This window comes from Monodon monoceros, unplaced genomic scaffold, assembly GCF_005190385.1.
Source record: "Monodon monoceros isolate NGI ecotype Baffin Bay Population unplaced genomic scaffold, NGI_Narwhal_1 Super_Scaffold_13, whole genome shotgun sequence".
Taxonomy (NCBI): Eukaryota; Metazoa; Chordata; class Mammalia; order Artiodactyla; family Monodontidae; genus Monodon; species Monodon monoceros.
The window spans coordinates 69259719-69273986 of NW_021703769.1; the positions used below are offsets into that span (position 1 = coordinate 69259719).

At 46.2% G+C, this 14268-nt stretch overlaps 2 protein-coding genes across 9 annotated transcripts in view; one reads left to right on the forward strand and one right to left on the reverse strand.

Annotated features, from left to right (window-relative positions):
* GTF3C1 (general transcription factor IIIC subunit 1) overlaps positions 1-8799 on the reverse strand; it is a 72045-nt gene extending 63246 nt beyond the window's left edge. Inside the window, exons 1-5 of the mRNA XM_029219377.1 lie at positions 8562-8799; positions 6376-6585; positions 3445-3621; positions 2557-2700; positions 776-872 (exon numbers count right to left, since the gene is read on the reverse strand). Of these exons, the coding sequence (XP_029075210.1) occupies positions 776-872; positions 2557-2700; positions 3445-3621; positions 6376-6585; positions 8562-8782 (849 nt within the window). The 5' untranslated portion in view covers positions 8783-8799. The remainder of the gene's footprint in view (positions 1-775; positions 873-2556; positions 2701-3444; positions 3622-6375; positions 6586-8561) is intronic.
* Positions 8800-9050: 251 nt separating this feature from the next.
* Positions 9051-14268, forward strand: part of KIAA0556 (KIAA0556 ortholog) — a 201610-nt gene continuing 196392 nt past the window's right edge. For all 8 annotated transcript variants that reach the window (XR_003793117.1, XM_029220374.1, XM_029220375.1 and 5 more), the window contains exon 1: positions 9051-9070. Coding sequence is in view for 7 of the 8 variants with exons in the window: in XM_029220374.1 (XP_029076207.1) it covers positions 9064-9070 (7 nt within the window). In the remaining variant the exon portion in view is untranslated. The remainder of the gene's footprint in view (positions 9071-14268) is intronic.

Genomic DNA, 14268 nt, shown 5'->3' on the forward strand with positions numbered 1-14268 from the left:
CTGGGAACAAAATGACAAACCTGATTATGAAAGTAAATCTAAACGCTCAGATTCACCATTCCACAGGAACTTTTATAGCAGGACTTGGCGCAAATCCCCGGGAAAACTGAAGGCCACCCAAGAGCAAGAAGGACTTAAAGACTGAGCCTTTTTTCATTCTGTAAAGCAAAGTTCTGCTTGTTTCATGGCTACGTTAACAGAGAAGAGCCAATTCTGACTCCATGTTGTTGTTTCTTTGACTTTAACCTTTGCTTTTCGTTGCTTTTGTTATTATAATCATACATAATGACCTGCCTCAGGGAACCCTGCCCCTCTGCCTGAAAGTTGAACTAAAGTGCCTTTGTTCAGCTCACAGGGAGACAATCTGACCCTGCCCACCTGTGAATCGCTGCACAAAAGAAATTAACATATCCCCTCCCTGATGCTGGCCAAGTCAGGCAAAACTAATGGCCATTTTACTTTACTTCCTCACCTCCTACCCCGCTCTGTTCTATAAAAAAAACTGGCATCCAGACCCGGATAGGATGGTTTGTGGGCATCTTCTCAGTCTGCCGACTTTCCGAATAAAGTCATTATCCCTTTGCCTCAACACCTCGTCTCCCGATTTACTGGCCTGTTGTGCGGCGGGCAGAACGCGCTTGGACTCGGTAACAGCTAGGGATGGTCAAGCCCACGACAGGGTTTTCAACTGCGGTGCACTGAAATCTACACTTGACAATGCTCCCCACTGCGTTACAAACGGATCCAGCCCCCCACACGGGCAGGGGCAGCTCACCAGTTCCTCCCTCAGCTTTCCCAGTGTCTCTGTCCGGTTACTCCGTGTGCTCAGCACAGCCGAGAGCTTCTCCATAAGGATGTCGTATTTGCTCCTCCTGTGAGAAATATAAAACACTTCATTTTTTTCCAGACCTACTGCTAAAGACTGCCTGTTTTTTAAAGATGACAAGATTTAAATGACAACACATCAAACTACAGAACCTCGTGGTCTTAGGTCTCAGAGAACATCCAGCCCAACTCCTTGTCCCTTACAGCTGGAAACAGTGGGGCTCTGTCTCACGGCCAAGGTCATCGAACTAGTGGCAGTGTACAGACTAGCCTCCGCGGCTAAAACTGTCATGAAATGATTCTTTAAAATGCCTTACATCTTTTGATCATACTGATAAATGGAATACTGCCAGCCGTATCAGTAAACAAAGGATGTCACAGTCATTAGTAATTGCAGCCCTCCAAGGTGAGCCAGTGAGCCCTGAGGGAACTCAGGAAAGAAAGAATACCTGCCATCTAGCAGCCATCAGACTGCGGCCACTCCCCATGGTGGGCCCTGAGGAAACTCAGGATGTGAAAACACAGGATACTGGCCCCATATATATATAATAGCTGAGGTGCATATCAAAGGAATGATTTCAGTAAGCCCAAACTCTTGCACCTTGCCATACACAGAAATGCGGTAAATTCCTTAACTTGGTTTTCTTTAACAATTATCTTTTGACGTTCAGATTACCTGCCCTGGGCTTGAAGTCCTAAAAATTCCCACCGAATAAAACATTTAGATTGTGATTATTTTTTGAGTTGACAATACCTTAAAGTTTAGGAAGCACCAACATATTTCCTTATAAATCACTTGGTAAGAAAGGATAGGGATTATTTCATAAAGAAGTTAAGCTTTTCTAAAATGCAGGCACAAAATGTGAACCCAGGTCTTCTTCCTGGAAATACAGTGCCCTCTGCAGTAATCAGGACACCTCTCTGATTCTGAAGCCCTGGTTTCTATCTCTCACTTCGCTGGCATGACTGACTTTCCCTTCCTTTGCATTTTTATTGTGAAGTGGATGTCATAATAAATGCTTACAAGCTAATGGATGCCAAAGGAAGCTATTAAAAGAGCCAAGGGCTACCCCAGCTGTGTGTGGGTGGGGGGGGGTGTTGGAGGAGCAGAGAGGAAGGTATTGTCATGCAGCTGGGGAAGGTGAACTTGACTTTAACTGCCCACAGGTTTAGCAGCAGGGAGGGCATCTATATATGGGATCCAGAGACGGCCCCTTCTCCATTTTTACTGCCTTTCAATGAATGAAAGAATAGATGAAGGCACAGATATTCACTGCGTATGAACTAGTACCAAGCTTTGTCATGGCCATTCTACAGAAGAGGAAACAGTGGTTCAGAGAGGTCAAGTGATGGTGCCCAAATCAGGAGCAAAGACTTAAATACAGATCTTGACTTAGTCCATTGTTCTCTCTTCTACCCACAGAACCCTGTCACCATAACAAATCAAATTTGACTTATTTACTTTTATTTTTACACTCCCAAATTTCACCAAAATGTTAACAGTTCCTATTGCTGGGCTGTGGGGTGATAGGCATTTTTTGCCCTTCTTTTCTATATAATTTCCGGATTTTCTAAATAAGCAACACTTATTCTCATAATCCAAAATAGGTGGTAAACATCTTTTTTTAAAAGCTAGTCATATTCTGATTTGGCCTCTAGGATTTTTTAAAGGTATAATACACATGGCTGAAAGACAGAGGTAAGGGAGCATTCTGGTGTCTCACACTGTACCTGTCCATGTGAAACCGATTCAGGAGGAGGAGAATTGAGTGCTGCTGGGCTCCGGTGGGTAATCGGATCACATGTGACTGCATCGTAATGAGCCCATTTTTGTTCAAAATTTTCCTATGATAGTGGAGCTTCCCAGCATCAACCCTGGAGGAGAGGAAGAGAGTGGGCGGTCATTTTGCCTTGCTGGTTGCTTTCACCCCACAGTGTGGAGGACATGAACACCAGAGACACACACCTCCTATCCAGCCAACCTGAGAGAACAGTTGCTATGTGACAATGGCCTTGGAAAGAACAGCCGTGCCTCAGCCTAAGGCACACCCCAGACCCCCAAGAGAGGTGGATGGGGAGATGGGGGTAAAGGAGAGGGGAAATGGAGTGGGAAAGGATGGCTGGCGCAGGAGACAGTAAGGGTTATATTAGCAAGGAGCTAATCAGACATGGGTCTCTAATCATATAGCGGCCAATAACTAGGGTTGCCATGCATTCTGGCTCGCCAGGTGGTCTCAGTTTATGCCCATTGCCTTGGTGTCCCTCCTGGTCAGCTCCACCTTCCACTCTCAAAATGTCTGGTCTGGACAATAAATTCTATGGTCACCCCAGGGTCTTTCTCTCTTTTTCTTTTTTTCTTTTTTCAGCTGCAACATGAGGCATGCAGGATCTTAGTTCCCCAGACCAGGGATCAAACCCATGCCACCCTGCAATGGAAAGGCAGAGTCTAAACCACTGGACTGCCAGGGAGTCCCCTTTTTTTGGTCTTTTTTCCAGGGTCTCTTCAATGAGAAAGCATCGTGCTTCCAATCACCATGGATGTGGGGACTGCCCAGGTGGCAGGGCCCAATGATCAGGGAGCCCCAGCATTTACAGCAGAGAAGCAAAGCATCCCCTCACTTGAAAGCAGTGCTGTGGAGGTCTCGTTGGAGCTCCCCTTGCCACCGGGACCGGCCTAATCGCTCCAAAATGCAGTAGGAGAAGTCGGGGAGCTTCAGGTCGGGGTCACCCTCCAAGCCGATCAAGGCCCGGTACCGCATGTCTTGGGAAGCAACAATGATCAGTTTCTTCCGCCACCTGCAAATCAGAAGCCACCGCAGGAAGAAATAACTGTAATTGATTTTTAAGAAAATCGAAATATGAAAAAGCAGAACCTTAGTGAACCATCATTTCCTGCTTCTTCTTGGAGGTTCACAATCCCCTAGTTAAGGAGGTTTCCATCCTAGAACCACAGAGTGTTCAGGGGGAACAGAGCCAGTCTCACCAGTTCCTTGCTCAGAGCCCTCCCCGTCCGGCCAGGGCCCTCAGACCATACCCCCGACTCCCAACCAGGGCCTGGCCCATCCTACACACCCCCACGGCCCTGCCCTGCATCCACAACAGCCCCGCTGGTCCTCTGCCCAGCTGCTCTGCCCTCACATCTTCAGGCCACTGATTCTCATCATTCAGGCCACTGCTCAGATACCAACACCTCAGGTCTTCCTGAAAATGCTAACCAGAGTCTATCCCCCACCTCTGACCATTTCCAGACTCTTCACAGCACCTGGCACTCAGAAATGGCCACTTTTTGGGGCACACATTTCTGAAATAAGCGCCCTAAGAGGGGGCAGGTTGTCATCAGGGTCCCCAAGACATCCTCAGGGCCTAGAATGGTTCTGGTGCACAGCAGGGTCTCTGTAAATATCTAATAAGTGAACAAACTCGCCTACTGAACTGGATGGATAAAACAAACTTCAGAATCAAAAACAGTGCCCTGTGTCATCAGTGGACCTGCAGTCTGTTGGAGACCAGACTTGGGACAAATCATTAGTTCCTCCTACTGTCTTGGTGTGTGAAAAATAATGCCCAAAAAAGAGGCCAAGAACACTTCCCAGCCAGGTGCTTCGAGATGTCGCAGCTGGGAAAACTGACTTCTCTGCTGAGGTCTAACAGTCTACGGCGCTGAAGATGGAGACTCCACCCTGGCGCCTTACCTGCTGACTTAAATGGCCATCTTGGGCAGATTGTCTCAGGTCCTAGCCCTGCCAGAGATCCCACAAGGGTGGGCTGGCAGAGAAGCTATCCCCACTCACTCCTTGGCATCGAGACGCACCAGTTGGAGGAGCTCCCTCTCCCAGGGGAATGAGTCACCAAGGGTCCATATTAGAGCCCAAGGGCTCCCAACCTCTCCCACCTATAGCCACCATCTACTGCTCCCAGCCTGTGGTTTACAGATGCCTGATCACAAGGCCTGTCTTCAGTCACATCGCTCAGTCTGACAGTTCCTCCTCTTGGCCCCCCCTTGCCGCCCAATATACCAGATGACTTCATTGCTCCCACTGAAGAGGCAAAAAGGAAAAAGAGGAGGAACTGCCCATTGCCATGTCTACATTTTCATTTAACTGCAGCTTCTTTCACGTTGCCTGTGACCCATAATTAGTCTTCTGCATAGTCACAGGGTCTGTATGGTCCATCTTCAAAAAAGAATGTTAGGCTGTGAATACACGTGATGGACAGAAAGTCTACTTTTCTGTGTCTGTGTGTCACAAACTTAGGACCTGTGTTCTCTGTCTCGAAACAGGCTCATTACGTTAAATTGGAAGAGGTCAGTTGAGAAAAGTTTGAAAACAGGGGAGCTGATTTGCTGCTTTAAGAATGTGTTCAGGGTGGTTTACTCCTGTCCTATCAGAACTCCAACATCTCCCAGTAGCTGACTCTAGGACTCCGGCCCGAGGCCCACTCTGCTGACCCTGGTCATCACATAGGTTATCCAACACTGATGAAGTGCCACGCAAGGTACCGGAGATGCCAAGATAAATAAAAATGGCATCTGCCTTCACGGAGCTCAGAGTCTACTGAAGAGAAAGACAAGAAAAGAAACACTTACTCTGGGATTCGATAACTGTGGTCAAGGTCATGGAATGACATGTGTGAGGAGCCCCAGTTCAGGCCTATGTGTGTGAAGAGAGCGTGTGTGCAGTCACCAGGGAGAGCTCTTCCTGAGCTAGCAGGAAGCCGGGTGGGGGAGGGTCAGGAAGCAGAAGCTGCAAAGCTCCAGAGCCAGAGGAGGGGAGGGGAGGTCAAGAGGAAGGAGGAGTGAGTATAGCTGTTTCTTCCAAGAAGCATGGCTGCAGCAACGGAATCACAGCTACGGGGGATCCAAGGCCAAGAGGTCTTGTTTTAAGATGAACGCGCCATGGTAATGGGCTGACGAGAAAGTACTGGTCAACAGGCAAAAAGCTGCAAATAAAGGAGAAAGAGGAGCTAGCTGACAGAGGTTGGAAAGAGCACGAGGTACGGGGGGGAAACGGAGGAAGAGAAGCATCCAGATGACAGCCCGAGGCAGGGCCAGGCTTCCTGTCTCCCCTGAGGTGAGGGGGGGGAGAGAAATCCGGGCAAACCTGCAAGCTGAGGAAGAAGGTGGCAACTAGGAGTTCACACTGGAAGCTTCTCCCTGTTCCGTCAGGTAGGAAGGGAGGTAGGGATGGGGCGAGGGGCTTGAGACAGCCTGGGAAATTGGGACCCTGACTGAAGACTCACAAAAGTACGGCTGGGCAGCAGAGGACGCAGCCTGGACAAGAGAGCGAAAGGCACCAATCCAAATGACAGCTGCCTGCCCTGCCCAAAGGGCCAGGTGGCCTGTGGACACAAAGGGAAAAGAAAGGCAGCGCCCCACCCCCGCCCCCAGCAAAACTAGCCCCAAGAGGAGGGGAGTGGTAAAGGACTGGCTTGGGGCAGGGCGGACGCACTCTGATGGGCACGAGGGCGGCACGCCAGTTGTGGCGCTCTGACCACACCCCCAACTTAAAGCAGGAAGATGCCCACAAGTTTCCCATGATGCAAATCAGTTACCTGCCAAAGGCTTCCACCATCGTACAGCGGGGCTGTAACGTCTTGGTCCTTATGTCACTGGTAATGTTTTTCCTCTCCTTAAAGTACCGGCATGAGCCCTGGATGCCATCTTTATTCTCCAAGATCATATGAATGGGGTAGACATCCTCCAAAGGGACCGGGTCCCTCCTGGACTCCAAAATGCCAGTTTCCAAATCAATTTCTTCATACCTAAGGGGGAGATCACAGATATCAAACCACAGCTCAGCCTCAGAAATAACCCGTTTGGCATGTTCTTCTGACAACCTCTGGCAGAGGTCAGACAGAGGAAGTGCGATCACCTGGTCGCACCCGTCTTCCAAACGCAGGTCATCTTAACAAGCAGCATCCCTGCCTCTCTATCCCAGACAAGAGACTTTTCTAGGAGTCTCTGAATCCACCCTGGAACGCTGAATGCTGAAACCAGAACCACCTTCCTGGCCCAAGTCATGGCCTTTTGTTTTCCCCCCAATCCAGTGCCTGGTCTCCAAACCATCAAGTTTGGACTTAATGACTCAAGGCTTCCCTACTTTAAGATGTTACCTTTCCACATATTTTTAGTTATCCCTCTCGTACTTCCATCCATTTTTATGGTTTCAATTATCACTTGCATATTAACAATTCTCACCATCAAGTCCTCAGTCTTGTTTTTCCCCCAAACACTAATCCTGCCTTCAACTGTCTACGCCTCAGATCTGATGAGATCAAAACTAAAGTTATGGGCTTCCCTGGTGGGACAGTGGTTGAGAGTCTGCCTGCCGATGCAGGGGACACGGGTTCGTGCCCCGGTCCGGGAAGATCCCACATGCCGCGGAGTGGCTGGGCCCGTGAGCCATGGCCGCTGAGCCTGCGCGTCTGGAGCCTGTGCTCCGCAACGGGAGAGGCCACAACAGTGAGAAGCCAGCGTACCGCAAAAAAACAAAACAAAACAGAACAAAAAACAAAAAAAAACTAAAGTTATGACTGCCACTCCCCACCTACAATAAAGTCCCTCCTTCCCCTCCTTGGTACCACTTTCTCCCAGTCTGGGTTCAGATTCTGGGTTGATGACCCTTCTCTGCGTCTCAATTTTCTCTTCAGGAAAATGGGGATAAGAATATCCAGTTCCTAAAGTTGTTGTAAAACTTAAATAACTTGCTATACGTAAGGATCTTGGCACAGTTCCTGCTTACAATAAGCACATTTGTAAATTTGAACTATTATTCCTCATTCACTATCGCCAGTTCCACACTTCAACCCAACTTAACGTACTTCTCTTCCTTTGGAATACTCTGCCAACTGGCTACCTAAATCCAACCTTTAAGTCTTGTTTTAGACAGTATTACCTCTGGGAACCTCTCCCGACCCTCACTATATGGCTTAAGAGCACAGACTTGGGAGACAGATGGCCTGGGTTGAGTCAACACTCAGTCACTTACAATATCCATAACTTTGGAAGGGTTACTTAATCTCTACCACTCAGTTTCCTTCTCTGCAAAATGGGGAAGATAACTGGGAATTCCCTGGCAGTCCAGTGGTGAGGACTCGGTGCTGAATGGGGAACTGAGATCCCGCAAGCCCTGTGGCACAGCCAAAAAAAGAAAAAAATGGGGAAGATAAGAGCACCTTCCTCATAGTGTCACTGTGAGAATGAAGTGGGTTCAGTCTCCTGAAACTCCAGGGACAAGATCTTAGAATAGTACGAGGCCATAACGAGCACTAAATAAATGTTAGCTATTATTATTGTTCTTGTTGTTGCTAAGCTGGCCGACGTGAAGACTCTAGTTGCCTTAGGCTCTCTAATCCAGCACTGAATGAACGCTGTTCTGTGGAACTCAACTGTCTCCAGTCTTGAGCTGAACAGCCTTCCTGCTCCAATCCTAAACTCCACTTCGGAGGAAATACGCTCTGAAACACAAAGCATATCCTCCCAGTCTTGCTCACCAGCACCCCAAACACACACGAACATAACGGAACATCACCAGGTGACCCCCCCCAACTCCATCATACGCCTGGGTCCTGCCAGGCCTGAGGGACCCCAAATCAGCCTTTCTCTGCGCCTCCATCAGACTCCGGGTCTTTCTTCCGCTCCACTCCTTTTTCTCCCTTCCCGTAAGAACCTGGCCCTCTCGCAGCTCCATCAGACCCGGGTCTCTGCCCCCGCCCGCCCGCAGAGCCAGGCCGCTGACCGGTCTTGGAGCTGGAGATCTGGTCTCTCCCGAGGCTCCTCGTAGAAGCTGATGCCCGGGTGCGTGGCAAGGGCCCGCCACAGAAACTCCTGCGTGTAGGGCTCCAGAGGCAGCGGGAAGGGCGGCACTCGCGTCTCCAGACGGCTCCAAAGCGCGGGAAGACACAAGCCATCAAGCCCCTCCAGGGCCACCTCGTCCAACAACGACTCCAGTGCGTCCATTGCTACTTCAGTTGGCAGCAACCGGGGCGCCTGCGCACCACGCCGCCAAAGGCCCTCGTTCAGAGCGCCTGCGCACAACGACTGGCAGCCAGGGAGGCGGGGCGGATCCGGGGACCGGAGGAGGAGTTCCAGAGCATGGTCGTGCTGTCACTCCCTTTGGGGGAGGGTTCATTCCGTAAAACTCCATTGCCATTGGTCCGGAACCCCGCAGTAACCAGGGGAACTGCAAACAGTGTAGAGGCCGCTTCCGGTTCGAGCACCCGGAACCGCCGCCTCTAGGGATGGACGGTGAGTGTCCGTGGGCCCCCCCGGGAGGTCGGGCAGTTACTCTCCCACCCCTCCTGAGGGCCCCCCCGACCCGGGCAGAGCCCTAGGCCACAGACCCCTGCACCACCACTGCCTGACCCAAGGTGGTCTCCGTCTGAGGGAAAGGGAGCCTTAGTGGTCCGGGATGGGAAGAGGAGGCTGGGGGGAGTGGTCAGTGATTTGGTCACTATGCTGCTTGTGGTTGTGTTGGAACCCCGTACTGGCCAGGGCATCAGAGTAAAGGTTGTCGACTGAAAAATTATTCACAACCTAAAAGTTGAGAGTTATGTTTCATTTGGTGGGAGTTTTTATAACTTCAACCCCGCTAGGCAGCATCTCAAGTAATCCTGAGAGAACTGCTCAGAGGAGGCAAGTTGGGGGAGGCCGGATATATAGGAGTTTTGCAACAAAGGGCAGGTAGTGTGAACGTCAAAAGATTATTGTTAATTAAAGAAAACCAGATATCCCAAGTTAAGGAATTTAGCGCTTTTCTGTGTATGGGAAGATGCAAGAGTCTGAACGTCGAAAGATTATTGTTAATTAAAGAAAACCAGATATCCCAAGTTAAGGCATTTAGCGCTTTTCTATGTATGGGAAGATGCAAGAGGCTGGGCTCTCTGAAATCATTCCTTTGATATGCACCTCAGCTATTTGGGTTCAGTATGTAGGGAGTGGTCGCAGTCTGATGGGTGCTAGATGGCAGGTATTCTTTCCTTCCTGAGTTCCCTCAGGGCTCACGGGCTCCGGTTCGAGGGCTGCAATTGCTGAGGACTGTGACATCCTTTGTTTACTGACGTGGCAGGAAATATTCCGTTTGTCAGGGTTTAGGGTGGGAAAGACAAATAGAGGTGGGGGGTGGGGTTCTTGTGTGTCCTGGGGCGTGGAACTGTGGAATACGGGAGTTGGTATGGAAGTAAGCATCATCATGGGGAATGCAGTCTTCAGCTACTGGGAGATGGGACTTGGTAAGGGGGATGCGGGGGAGACTCTCTTTCTGTGCTTTGATGTTGATACTGTTCGGTGCCCGGAACTCTAAATGTTGTCAAGCAGCTCGATAAACTTCATAACAGTCTTTTGAGGTCAGTGTTATCCCATTTTACAAATGAGGACACTGAGGCTCAGAGAAGTGAAGTATCTTTTGCCCCAAATCAAAGTCATCAAGTGGCAGAGTGAGTAAGGAACCCGGACATTGTCTCTGGAGCTGAATTACGGAGTTTGAGATTTGGAAGGGATTTTAGAAGCCCTTCATTCCAGAAGTTGCAAATGCAGTCATTTGCAGGGGCAGGTCCGGTGGGCTGGATTGGGCTGTGATTAAAAGTCAATTTCTTTTCTGATTAAAAGTCAATTTCTTTTCTGAAAGGGAAGCTTCTCACTCAGCTCCAACCAGTTCGTTTCCTGGGGTGTTTCTCAAAATGCCACAATGGCCAATCAGTCTGAAGGCCAGATGCAGCCTGTGAGCCATCATTTAGGGATCCCCATAAAAATCAGAGAATTCTATGATTCTAAAAATAGGCTACCCTGATATCTCATTTTATAAATGGGAAGAGTCGGCCAGAATCCACATAATTTTTCTCATTATACCACTGTCCCTAACTTCTGGGAAATGTTCCTTTGTGATATCTGCTTAACACTGTGGAAAAAAAATTTTAATTGAACAATCTGTTATGTGCTTAAAAGACATCTTTGCCCTTTGTACTTCAGAGGTAGTGTAAAATGGCATTCACCAGTTTGCCCAGTGGAAAGGTCAATGTAATGTTGCTGTAGAACAGCAGTACTCAGATCTTTCTGGTCTCAGGATGCCTTTATGCTCTTAGCTCAAGAGAGCTTTGTGTGTATTATACCTATGATATTTACCATATCAGAAATTAAAGCCAAGAAAATCTTAAGACATTTATCAACTCATTTAAAAGCAATAATATATGCATTACTTCTGAACATAAATAATACTTTTTATTGAAAAGTGGCTATATTTCCCACCAGAAAGGTTAGTAGGAAGCATGATATTGTTTTAGAGTTTCTTAAATCTCTTTAATATCTGGTTTAATAGGAAATAGCTAGACTCGTTTCTGCTCCAGCAACCAAACTGTTGTGTTGTTATTTTGGCTGATATATTTGAAGAAAATAGGGCCTCACACAGAAATTTTTTTTTGGAACAGGGAGTATTTTAATTGTCTTTTCAGATAGCTGTAAACATTCTTCTTTGACAGTATTCTGAAACTTAGCAAGTGGTAATTTCTCAAAGGTTAGTCACAATGTGGCATCTGAAACCATATTGGTGAACTTTTGTTTGTACTCTGTTACATTAAAGCCCATTGGTCTATCTCACCCTTTGATTGCATAGTTTACCCATGTATGATTCCGTAACATTAGGCATTGGTCATTTGGAAAGTTCACTGAGTTATGCAGATCTTCTAAATGTTGACATTGGAAATACAACATTAAATGGCATGTCATTACACAATATCAAAAAATCACATTCCTTAGTATCCCTTTTTTAAAAAAAAAAGAGTTTAAGTACTGGGAAGCTATTAAACTCAAAGTACTGGAAACAAGTTTCCTACTTGTTTTCACTTGAAAGCTTGAATTTTATCATTGGCAACAAATACCATCAGTTGTTTCCTTGAAGTGACATGCTCACTTTTGTATTTCAGAAAATGTCTGCCAGATACTCAAGTCTGAATAACTATAGTTTGTCTACTAGTTGTTCATTCAAGTAAACATGACATTTGATACAATATGTGGCTACTTCAGCTGGCAACTTAAACACACAAGTGTTTTGTAGGATCAACTGTTGTACTTTGGCTTGTAGCAGAAGTGCTTTATGTGTACTTTGCATTTTTTCACACAGAATATTTAAAAGATGTGTTCTCATGGGTTCAGGTTTAATAAAATTAATTTTTATTTAATTTTCATCAGGACATTCTTAAGTGAAAATGTTTTTTTGTTTGTTTTATCATCAGCACATGGCACTAAAGAGTATAATGACTACTGATACAGTTTGGTGCCGCTGCCTTGTAGCCACTCAAGCTATCAGCGGTTTTACCTACTGTTGCTTTTGCATCATCAGTGCAAATACCAACACAATGAAACAGTCTTCGAATTATGATGAAGATAATACTTGTCCTTGGGAACCCCTCTTCCTCCCAGGATCTGTGGAACACACTTTGAGAAACATTGCTGTAGACCATTTTCAAGAAGTCTGTTCAGTCAGTTCTGTTATCATCTCAGTGCTCCTGAGCATTATGGCCCAGTGGAGGAATTTGTCCATTTTCAGATTGGTTACAAAAAGGAAAAATTTGTTCTAAGAAAGTGTTTGCCCTAAGATTAGATTTAGCATTCAAAGGATCCCTTTTTCCTTTGCAATTTTTTTTTCCTTTGCAATTTTTAAAACTTTGATCTCTGCACAATTTTCCAGGCATATATCTATTGGGTAAAGTGAGGCATACCGTGATGAATTTTGATTCTAGCCAACTAGATAGATAAGCCAAGTCCAGCCTTGTTAGAAAGATGTTTACTTCCTAAACCCACAAAAGCTTAAATGTCTGCTAAGTATCCCCAAACTGGATTGTAGTTTGGTTTATTCCTCCTGCCCTAGTCAGCACAGCTTTTCACAACATTTTTTCTGGCCCGTTGGGTTTGACTTGGCAGGTTCTATCTGGCTCTGCGATGCAGCGTGGTGTAATATTCATAGGTTTTGCAGACCAAATAGCCCTGGATTTGAATCCCAGGGGTGTACTCTGACCTCTTTGAGACTCAGTTTTCCTGTCAATAAAGTGGACATGATGAAGCTTACCTTGTTTTGTGTGCCCATCCGTTGGTGAATCTATTATTGTGAATTCAATGAGACTATGCATGAATGCACTTAACACCAAGTCTGGCGTATAAAAAGCACACGTATGTGGTAGCTGATGCTGTCATTACCTGCCAATGTGCAGACTTCTTCCGCATTCCTGACAGAAGAGGAAGGAGGGGATGTGGTGAAGCTCTCTAACAAATCATAATCTTTGCAATTAGCTCGCTCTTTGTTTAAAAGAAAACCCAGTGTTTGACATGGTTTATTTACATGAAAGTAAATTGGCAATGTGTGAGTCTCCTGCCTATGTTTATTTACATGAAAGTAAATTGGCAATGTGTGAGTCTCCTGCCTACGTAAATGTTCACCTTTATGTCAAAGTCGAATTTCCCCCATTGCTTTTAAAATATGAGATGGCCGAGAAAAAAAAAATTCTACTCAGCTTTCCAGGAACATAATAATTAGACAAAAGTTCAGCACATGGAGATAATTAGAAAGGATTTTAAAGCTAGGCATTTGCTTTGGTTCCCCCCAGAGCAAGTATTCAATGTCTCCCCTGTTTATACTGTTCATTTGCCTAGCAGACTTTCTCAAAGAATTAATAATGCCAAGATGAAATTTAGCCTAGCTTGTCTAAATAATCCCAAACTGCAAAATGGGTGACGGTTGAATTAGTTAGGTTTTGCTGAAAGTCCAGTCACCGTGTCTGATCATTTCTGTTCTTGTGTTGTGTTTACCTGGGCTCCTGGTGATTTGTCTGTTTCTCTTCCTACTCAAAATAAACCAAGCAAAAAAAATAACAAAATAAAACATAGAAAGCATTCAGCAGGCAAAATAAACATGTGGTCCATGTAGTCTTTGTGTCGGTTCTTCCTCTGCTTCCATCCTTTTATCTGATTGATTTCTTTTCCCTTGCCGTTCCCCAGCATTCATTCCATCCTGTCGTTTTAGCTCGCAGGAACTTGGCACACTCTGTTTTGCTTATTTTTCTTGGGGGCATTCCTTCAGTTACCACATTTAGCTCCTTCTGTGCACTGGGATCCAGAAATATCAAGATGAATTAGATTGAATCCAGGTGAAGTGTAGATGGGAGTTTACTGTAGTCTTCTCCAAATTTTCTTTAAAGTTGATTTTTCAAAAGCATGTAAGTTAAAAATTCTTAACCCTAAAAAATAGAAATGTAGCAAATTTAAAAATGAAGTCTTCATATCAGAGGTTGCACACTGAGAGTCTTGGGCTGAGTCAGCTCACGGGCATATTTATTTGGCCCATAATGGTTTTTAATTTTTTGAATTAGTTGTCAACATTGAAAAATTGGGAGATTTCTCATAAATCTCTGATTATGGTGTTTTCTTTAAAATATCAGTAAAGTCGATTTATCAATCTC